The following is an 11,073-nucleotide window of genomic DNA, read 5'->3' as shown; positions in this document are numbered from 1 at the left end:
GAACCAGCAGTGGGCTGAGAAGTAAAGCTGATGAGAGAGCTGAATACTTTTTTTTTTTTTTTTAGATGCTCTGACGTCACCGTGTTGAAATATCTCGGTGTCGCTCGGTGGGGTTTGGAGCTGTCAGAGAGCGCGCAGCTCGGCTCGGTGCGCGATGACCATGGAGACGTGCAGGAGTTGGACTCAGCGCGCAGCGGAGGACGCCTTCTCAGTGCACGAACAGAGGAGATCAGAGGGACTGTGTTCAAACGCTGCGAGGACGAAGTGATGGAAGTGTTGACCGCCATCTGACAAGGCGCAGAAGTTGTGAAGATTTCTTCCCTGGGGCCACTTGAGCGACTAAAACAATCAGAAAAAAGGACGGAGCGATTAAAGATCACTCAAGAAAATCATGCGCTGTTCATATCCATGGAGAGATGGCATGCGTGCTCCTCCTCACTCGACTTCTTCCCTTCTCACACCGGCTCACAAGAACATCCATGTGCTTACTCTCCCTTTTCCTGTCATATCTGTGCTACAGTGCGCTCTTCCCTGCCGATACCATCATGCAAAAGTCAGGTGATCCGACGCCCAGCTGTCAGCGCGCCCCGGCCGATGGAGCCAACAGGCGCATCCAGAAGTCCCTGTCGTGCGTCTTGCCGCCGAGCAGCGTTGAGGCATCTCGGCTGAGGGGCGACCAAAGACCTCCTGCGACTCTCCACATCGTCAGGAACGACACGCCCAGTCCTCCCATGAGCAATCTGAAGTTTGGGAATAAAAAGTTGCCGAACGCCATCATAGTCGGTGTGAAGAAAGGAGGGACCAGAGCCGTGCTGGAGTTCATAAGGATTCATCCCGACGTGCGAGCGGCCGGCACGGAGACACACTTCTTCGACAGGAACTATGACAGAGGGCTGGAGTGGTACAGGTAAGGGCACGTCTCACCTGCACAGGTGCGAGGCCATGGGATCTGATCTTAAATTGGATTACAGTTCAATCAAGTTCAGTGCAGAGAATTGAGAGACTGAGACTGCTCGTGTGATGAGTTGTACATTTTCCTACATTGTTCCAACAGTTTTGCAGTTCTGTATGAGTGATGACTAATGAGCAGCCTTAATTAGTTAAAATGTCGCCATTTGGCTGAGGCCCCTCAAAGACTGCAGGGAGTCTCTCTGGACATTTAAGGCTGATGGTCAGCTGTGCTTGTATCATCCTAAAATGCCTGTAGGCCTGTTCTCTTCAGCCTTACTCAATGATAATGATATTATATCATGGAAAATGTGCCATACATTACACATTATATGACCATTTTGCTCTGTAATCTAAAAGATGATGCCAGATATTTGGACAGTACAGTCAACTGGACTTTTATTCTCTCTAGTTTTTATATGCTGCTGTCAGTATCACTCACAATAATCTGATCCTGGTGAATTTTCATTATCAGGATAATCATGAATATCCTCACATACTGTAAATGACTTGAAAAGGCTGTATAGCTTGCTGACGCACAGTTCTATATTGGTCTCCTCATTTATTTTGACTTGCCTAACCCTGTAGCTACCGAATGGCAGAAAGCACAGCTTGCACATTGTATTGTATCCCCCAGAGACACAAGTTAAATTGGAGAATTGGTGTGTTATAGCAGTGTGTATGTAGCAGAACGACAGGGACAGTGGTGGACTGTAGCTACTGTTAGCTTGTTAGCTCAGTTAGTTGTGCAGCTAGGCGGAGTGTTGGTGTGTACACCACTTGCACAGGAGAAAGAAGTTTTCAGGCCTGGGGCTACCTGGTTAGCATGCTAACTTCAGTAGCCATCTCTGCAACACATTACCTGGACGTATTGACGTAAAGTCAAAGCTGTAATTTTTGTCCCATCATCCTGATAACTTGACGTAATTTGGATGTTTTAAACTAAAATTCTTCCATACTGCATCTTTAAGAATATTTTGATGATTATCCTTCACGAATCCCGGACGGGGAATCGTGACATGAAGATCGTCATATATTCCCATGCCTAGTTGGTATAGAATGGCTTTTTTCCTTCTTTTATTTTATAAGCATTTCTATTCTTGCGAAGGACGGTCCCTGACATAACACCTATTTAAATTCTGCAGTGATGGAATTTTCTAAAGAAAAAAATAAGAAATAAATAATTTGATGAAAGGCGAAAGCTGAGACAAATGGTGGCCCTTGTCTCCTGCCAGTTATATCAGCACAAGTGTCTGAAAATTAAAATCGCTTTTCACACTAAATCAGCCGCTCGCTGTCAGAAAATCTGATTCTGTCCTTCCCTCCCTCCCTCCCTCCCTCTCTCCCTCTCACTGCCTTTCTGTATAGATTATGTTCTGAGGCGGGTAAACATGCCGGACGTGTTTTTCCGCAGTCTCTCGACTCATTTCACATTCTTATTGCTGGAAACTTTGGAGGACTGAGTTCTGTTTACATCGGCAGAACAGTGGCCACCTTTTTTTTTTGATGTACTGTGGAGCAATTCATCAGATTTCTCATAAAATCCAACCTCTCGAGGCGAACAGTGTAAACTGCAGTGAGCAGGCCTGCTGTAGCTGGCAGGCCTCTGAGCTGATACCTTGTTTGTATACGACGGCTAAACTAACATCTCACATTGAGGGTCATGGTAAATGATTACATGATTGCTTAAATGTTACATGAAGCACCTTTAACTAAGTGTGGTCATATATAATGTAAATATTCCATACATGAAACACCCACATCATTATTTAAACTCCTTAATTACAGATTTGGAGCTACTATGTTCTGGTTTAGTCACGAAATATCCACATATGCACACAATCACACAGATCAACTCCCAAATACATCCCACGTTAATGATTGGCTGTCAAGTAGCCTGCAGGAGGGCCAAGTATCAGTGGTATTATGAAATCATTATGGAGTGAAAGTATCTCCACTAATTGGCAGTCTTCAGGACGGTTGGCAGCCGAAGCCCTTTTATCTCCGAGATGTGTCTTAGAGATGTGATCCAGATGTGAACCCTCGCCCATTACCGTGGCTTGATTGTCAGCTGTCCGAGCCGTCGAGGAAAGGTCACATGCCAACGCGCTGACTTATGAGCACCGCTCAAAACAAACAGTTGCTCCTCGGAAACAGCTCATCAATAAAGGCCACGTTTTTTGAATAGTTAGAGATGCGTTCTCAATGCCGAGGCTGTGTGCATGTTTTTGTTTTATCACATTAATATTGAAACAAAAAGAATAAATAAAGAGACTCGACTGGCGAGAACGAATGAGGAGAAATACGATAATGAAACGAGTCGGATGCCGTGCTCAAGGCTACAGTGCAGAGCACGGTGGGCCGTGGAAAACAAAGTTACTTCACAGCTTGTTTTTGGTACAACAAGCCTTTCAAGAATGAAGCACAGGAAATTCATCTGTACTCTGTTAAATGGGCTGTGTCCATTTTGACGCTCCAGTGCTCATTATCCAGCTGTTTCAATCGACTTTATACTGCAGTACAGTGTCATATCAAATCAAAGCATTCCAGGTGCACGATGCCAAAAGTTAACATACAGTAAAACTTACTTGATTGTGAAAAAAGGATATCTTTTTGTGTATACACGACTGAACCATCAGCAGTGCAGCCTCTTTACATGTACTGTATAAACAGGGCAGATGAGGTAACACATGGAGGTAACACATGGCATTATACATTTGATTTTAGAGCACTTTTAAAACTTGGAAACGTATCTAAATATTTCATTTACTAGCCTAACACAAATACTGTCGTCAACAAATACACCCTACACCCTCCCCATGGGTGCTGTCATTGTTGTGTGAGGCCTGTTGTCAGACAGCTTCTCACTCATGGGGTCGGGGAAGAGACTACATTTAGGAGTTTTGACATTAGCTGACATGTCATTGCACTTTTTCTCATTTCTTTTGTTTGAGTTTTTTGGAACGCAGCACAAGACTGCGCCAGTCTTCATCAGGTTTTTACACAATTTGAAAGATGCTATTAGTACTCCAACTATTTTGATAATTGATATATCAAGTCCCTGATATGTCCCTGTCATATTTACTTCATGACATACATGCAGAAAAAGTAGAAAATGCCTTGTTGTAACTTGCAAAATGACTGAAAACGTGCATGTTATTCATACAGCATTTGGTGATGCCATGCTGCCCTATAGAGGACAGACATTAACAAATAAATAAATAAATAAAAGGCTCAATAAATAAATTAATATTCCATTAAATGCACCAAAAATAATATTAAAAATAAATGTGCCTAGATCAACTAGACATGCCTTGCTCCCACACCGGTGGCCGCTGGCCAGGCTCACCGTGGATCTTCAGCCTAGAAGAAGGCAGCCTGGTTCAATGTAGTTTATTCATTCTGACAGTTTCAGTCCTGCAGAGATGCCTCGTCTTAACGCAACAATTCATTGAATGTGTCCAGATTAATCGATTATGAAAATAATCGATAATCGCGGCCCCGTTTACACACTGTGTCCTCAAACTTTCACTTTCTGAAGCCGAACCTGTTAAAGTCATTTCTTTCAAAGACTACAGTGACCCAGTTTGAGGACCCAGAAGTAACCGAACAGAGTCACTCCTCTATATGTGTTCTGTTTGCATTGATGGTGATTTATTACTCTTGAACCATGCTGGGCTGATGCACCGGAGCGCTGTCTGCCAGACAAGTCTCCTGTGACAACAGACTACTGTGACTTTGCATCAGAGCTCCTATTATCATTTACATGGAGAAACTGGGTTCATGGCCAAACTGGAGCTTCTCAGTTTGGCTGGTTTTTGTGCCTTTGAAACTCACTTGTGTAATCCTGCCCTAAATATCCATGAAATATACACTTTTTTTGCTTTTGACAGAGTGAATGCAAGGACGCTGTGTCCTCTGTGTCTGAGTCTGTTAGCCTTTGTGGTAATGTAAGCGATTCAAAAACAGCACAGAAATTAAAAGAAAAAATATTCAAAGCAATGTGAATGCAAATGAGAAACCTTTATTTAACTGGAACTCTCACTTTCTGTTTTCATCTTTCATTCAGAGGTTTAATGCCAAGGACTCTTGAAAGCCAAATCACGATGGAGAAGACACCGAGCTACTTCGTGACTAAAGAGACGCCACACAGGATCTCTGCCATGTCGAGGGACACCAAGCTCATCGTGGTGGTGCGTGACCCCGTCACTCGTGCAATATCCGACTACACTCAGACTTTAACCAAGACCCCCGACCTGCCCAGCTTCCAGGAGCTGGCCTTCAGAAACCAGAGCCTGGGCATTGTGGACACGTCCTGGAACGCTATTCGGATCGGCCTGTACGTCCTGCACCTGGAGAACTGGCTCCGCTACTTCCCTCTGGCTCAGATCCACTTTGTGAGCGGGGAGCGTCTTATCACCGACCCAGCAGGGGAGTTGGCTCGGGTGCAAGACTTCCTTGGGTTAAAGCGAATTGTCACCGACAAACACTTCTACTTTAACCGCACCAAGGGCTTCCCTTGCCTTAAGAAGCCGGAGAGCAGCGGCTCGCCTCGCTGCCTGGGCAAGTCCAAGGGCAGAACTCACGTCCAGATAGACAGAGACGCCATCGATCAGCTGCGGGACTTCTATAGACCTTACAATGTCAAGTTTTATGAAATGGTGGGTCATGATTTCAAGTGGGAGTAGAGGTTTGACACATATTTTTAATCGGTACAAGAAAGATTTATGTATTCCACAAATGTTCTTCGCCTACAGTAATCTGTCACAGCTAAGGCGCATAGCTAACAACAGTCTCTAGACGATTTTCAAGTGAAACGGCAAAAGCAGTATTATTCTTTGAAGTGACACTAATGAACAGAGCAAAATCTAGGGTGACATTGCTTTTGCACTCGTAATGATCAGTTACCAGCGAGCATCAGCATCCTGTTCTCTGCTCGACGCAGCCGTCACTTCAGCTTCAGCAGCACATCATTCCTGTTCCTGTTACTGTGTGTTATTGCTGACTAGATCCCCTGTTTGCTGACTGGTTTATTTAAGAAAAAAAAAAAAAAAAGGAAATTCCAGGCAAAGGGATTAGTTCCTCTTAAAACCTGCTTTACTAATCAAGGCAGGGCTTGAAAGCAAGACCTTGGAAAATGTCAGTGAAGTCTTCAGGGAGAGCAGAATTAAGCTGCAGCTCTGTGGTGGTAAATCTGAAAATGTAAAGCCATAACGCAAGTGTGAGAAACCTAATATCACTTACTGTTGGTCTCATCAGTTTTCCAAACAGGGCGAGAGATTTTCTCTCGTCCAGCATGAATGGGAGAAGTTAGAAAATGCTGTGACACGCAGCGCTCCACTTTGTTCTCTGTGCTTTATTGGAAAACTCCATGTTTGTATTTTTGTTGAAGGCCAATTGAATCACCGCCTCACCCGCGATGCTTGTTCGTGAACTCCATTAAACGAAACAGAAGCACAAATACACTTATGTGACTAATAATTCTGTCTCATCTGAAATTTGCATTTCGCAAAAAATGCATGCGGAATCACTTTTGCTAATCCCTTCCTACTTAAACGGAAAATCTGTGACACGATTTAAATTTTAGGCCTCTCAAAAAACAATCAGCTCGGCGCTACCTCCCTGTTCTCATCCAGCTAGTTGTGGCTTCAACGTATTAGACCACACAGTCTTTTTACATTTTTACACATCTCCGGTGGAAACACATCCCTCGAGGTTTACTTCACTGTAAGGTTTGTTGTGTGCCTCAGCGGCGGCAGCAGCAGTGGCGGTGGTATAGCTGGATGAGTGGGTGTAGGTGTAAGGAATTTCAATCACTTTTCAAAGACAAAGCAGGGAACACCTACTCGTGGCAGGTTATCAAATAGATTCTGGGAGTGCGTGTCACATGATTGCAGTGAAAAGTTTGAGATTTGGCGACATGGTTTGAATACTAAAGCCAGACTGTCCGAGCTCGAGCCTCAAACAAACAAAAGAAAAACTACTTTCATAAGAGGATATCATGATTTGATGCTTTTGAGCACCTCTAACACAACTTGATATTATAGATAACACTCAGTACCTCTAGTATGTATTTACAAGGGAAGAAGATGGCAGGTTAGGGAATAGGTGGGAATAATTGTGTTTAAGAGGGACTTGGAATCTACCTACTTGATTACAGGTTATAGCATATTTTTAAAGGGTGACTCCACATATTTTGCACATTAAAGTGTGTTTACAGGTCTTTGGGAGGACTGCTGCATATGTGAAAGAAGTAGTATAAATCATTTTGTGGCCGCAGAGGAAGCTGCATGTAATCTGATAAGCAGCATCCAGCAATGTCACTCAGTGGTAACGCTGCACTGTGGGTAATGTAGGCACCAGGCTCATACAACATCGTTGGACTCGTTACGGATGATTTAGAAATGAATGATGAAAATCGATAAGCGGAACCAGAGATTTCACCTTTTTTATTCCATGTATTCTTCTTCCTTTAGAATGATAATCAAATACTGGGAAAAAAATAAAGTAGTTGTGGAAGAAGCTGCTCTCACTCACAGACAAACTCAAGTGAGGTTTGATGGACAGCATACAGTAACTAGAATACTATTCTCAAATTGAACAAAAGGCATGAATTTTCTCTGTTTTGTGCTGCTCTTGAATACAGATTATGAGCTGTGGTATAATCAGGACAAAGCATTGAATATATGAGAGCAAGCTTTTCTTGTACAGTGTTTGACTGTAATTACAGTGTAGTTACAGATTATACAGGCTTTAAAATAAATTGGTCCCTTTCATAACTCTTTCACTGTAATTACAGTGTAGTTACAGAGTGTACAGGCTGTACCGGGCTGACTGCACCTTGTAGGCCGACTTATTCAATATGTACTCGGTTAAAAATACTTAACAGTATATTTTGAAGAAGGTTCTCAGTCATCCAGGTCATGAGGATACTAAGTGCTAAATCATAGGCAACTGGGCTGGACACTTTCTTGAAGACGCTTCACCTGTCATCCAAGAGGCTTCTTCAGTTCTGCAACACTTACAGTTCAAGTTTTGTTCTCCTCTGAATCCAAATATATTACCTCTTTATGTCCTGTACTCCTTCCTCCCGAGCTCCCAATGTGAACAGCTGACTGCTCGGCTACCTGAGCTAAGTCACAAACAGTAGCAACAGTTAGCGGTTATTCTGGTGATATGCTCCCCCCTGTTTGTTTTGAGTGCGTATATGACAGGATGCCAATTCTTACGTATCGCACCGTTAAACAACCACCATTGCCATGAAAATCTATCTGTCGTCACTCAGAAATGTTCACAGAGACGGTCACGTTTTAAAGTTTTCCTCACGTTACATTTAGTCTCGTTCGCTGACTTCCTTCCTCGCTCTCAGACTCTCTCCGGGAATTTACAGAAACAGGCAGAGGCACAGAAACCTTTCGTAAAATTATGATGAAAATGATAAATCAGAGGTTGATTTTAACCATTTGAATGCAGAAATGTTACATGTTGCATTTTTTAAAAAAAAGGTCCAGTGTGCAGGATTTAGGGTGATTTAGAGGCAGAAATGGAATAAAAAAATTCAGATGTGTTTTTTAGTGTATCATCACTTGGGTCGAGGGGTATTTCGTTGGTTTCAATCTGCGACCTCAGCGTTTGATGCCTCTAAATCCTACACACTGGAGCTTTAGGTTTCACAGATATTCATCACACAAAATTAAATCTGAATAGACACAAGAGCAAGCAAGAATTATATACATTTCATAAAATGCAGATCCTACACAAGACTGAGCAGACACACTGTAGACTGCGAGGGTTCACTGGAGTACAGGAGTACAAAGCAGCAGAGATTCACCCAGCATTTTTCATGTGTTTCTTTCAATATCACAAGTGAGAGACGTCAGAGCATTGAACTCTGAAAATCTGTTTCCTTAACTAATAATACTCATTAATAATATTTTCCCTTGCAGTGAAATGTGGGACATATCAGTCCTCTCTGTTATCTACATACCTCAGAAGTCTGCTACTTTTATCTGTTTGAGCACTACTTTATCTGAAGCACCATTGAAATTTGCATGTAACAGAGTACCCTTTGAAGATTCCTCAGTGTTTGACAAAGAAATACAGACGGTTGAGCTGAGAAAGCCTAAAAACCTGGTCTTATTTTTTACTCCGCCGTGTGCTGCTCTTCTTCCTCATCCGTTGCCTCCTTTTGCAAATGGTCACAGTCCATTGTTAAGAGAAAAACCTTAAAAAGATGCTCCTCTGTCTGTGACCCTCTCTCAGCCCAGACGTCTGCCTCCTCTCTCTCACTGTCTCTTTCTCCTCACAGCCTCTCTCTCCCCGTCCCTGACATTCATTAAACTCATACGACCTCCAGGTGGGGGGCGTAGGCAGTGTCGCTGCACCACCTCTGATGCCCCGTCTTGTCATCATGCTCGCCGGCAGCTCATTTTCTGTGCACACAGGTGAGCGTCTATCCAGTCGTCACAGTGAGCGGCATCTCTCTTGTATGGTACACATGGGTCCTAATTAGGCCTGAGGGCTGGAGAGGAGCAATCCCCGAGAACAAGCATCAGCCGGAGTCTGATTAGACTCTGCGAGTGAACGGCTCTCCAGAGATTGCTTGCAGGTCAAAACTCTCTCTCTCGCTCTCTCCCACACACACACACGTGCGCACACACACTTATAGCTTTCTTTTCAAATATGAATTTCCCTCTGGAACCAGCCCATGCAAATCATGAAATCCTTTGCATTTTGGAGCACTGTGATGTGACCTATTTGCACTCGAGCTAATGAGGTGCTTGTTAAGCTTAATGAGTATTTGTACAAACTCAAACTGAAACTCACAACATTATGATTAAATGATTTCCAACACATCCCTGTACGAGGTTATTGCCGACTGTGTTGAGCACATTTATTTACATTTTTAATGAAAATGAAAATTTTCTTTATTGTACAATTCACATCATGTGCTATTACCTGAAGGAGCTGAAGGGATCCGTTAATACTTTAGTGTACTGCTCATGAGCACTATTATTGCTGGGATAAGACTTCAAGGACACATATTGTTCTTTTTTATCTCCCACACTCCTTAGAGAGGTTAAGAAAGAGGCTAAGAGCAATCCTGATAATCATTTTATGATGATATTGATAATGCAAAAAAGCAGCAGTGTTGTTTTTTGTGTGCTTATCAAAACAGAAAAGGCCTACTTTTCTCCAAAACACCAAAAACATAATGAAATAAAACGAAGCGCTGTGGCTGAAGACAGACTTAGAGTGTTTAAATGTCACACTGATGTTCTTCATGCACATAATGTAGAATCCCTGCTGGTTAATGTGGCTTAAAACATTCCCTCTTTTGGATTTTTAATGAGCTCAGAAGTGAGATAGAAGCAGTGGCAAAAGGAATCCTTCCCTGAAATATTGCACTTTTTTTTTCCTCACGATCGTTTACAATGCTAAAACAGTTCTAATGCATGCCTACAGGATAATTCATTTTACATGCGTGCTCTATTTAAACCGCACAGAATTAAAATAGCATTCGCACAGCTTTCCTCGTCCCTCGCCCGGGTTGCTCACATCAGATAGAATGAGGTTCCCCGGTAGCCAAGTGAGACAGCAGCTGACACTGCAGAGGCAGAGATTCAGCAGCACACCTCGTTCAGTCCTAACGCTTCAGAATAGTTTAACTTCTCCAGCCGACAGGATGTCCCAGTGGTCGAAATCACCAGTGGCTTTGGAGACCAAATTAAAATGAAGTGCTGACAACTGTGGCACAGTCCCAAGTACGGAATGATACATGTTGTACAACTATTTGCAGACCAGTGTTGGAAGTGCGGTCTGTGGGGATGACATTTAATAAGAGTGTGCATGTGATGTGCTCTATTAAGCTTAAGGAGGAAACCAGCGAAGTGGAGAAGCTCATTCTAAATGTCGGCCATGCTGCCATGTAATGTTTATGACAAAACAGTGGCATTTTGTAGCTCGAGGCCATGCTGAAAGCCGGAAAACATTTTTTACACCTCTGTGCCGGGGATAGCCGTGGCCGGAGGCGTTATGTTGTGGGGTTGTCTGTCCGTGATAGCGTGATATCTCAGGAACACCTGGAGGGAATTTCTTCAAATTTGGCACAAACATCCATTTGGA

The 11,073-nt window shown here is 43.2% G+C and overlaps 1 protein-coding gene across 1 annotated transcript; it reads left to right on the top strand.

Moving 5' to 3' along the window:
- The first annotated feature begins 416 nt into the window (after nt 1-416).
- On the top strand, nt 417-5,636 carry LOC141016039 (heparan sulfate glucosamine 3-O-sulfotransferase 2-like). Its single transcript, XM_073490282.1, has 2 exons — nt 417-907; nt 5,018-5,636. The coding sequence occupies exons 1-2, from the start codon at nt 417-419 to the stop codon at nt 5,634-5,636; spliced, it is 1,110 nt and encodes a 369-aa protein (XP_073346383.1).
- Nucleotides 5,637-11,073: the final 5,437 nt, after the last annotated feature.

The sequence above is a fragment of the Pagrus major genome, chromosome 20 (genome assembly GCF_040436345.1).
Source record: "Pagrus major chromosome 20, Pma_NU_1.0".
NCBI classification, from domain to species: Eukaryota; Metazoa; Chordata; class Actinopteri; order Spariformes; family Sparidae; genus Pagrus; species Pagrus major.
This window is presented reverse-complemented; position numbering and strand designations above follow the sequence as displayed.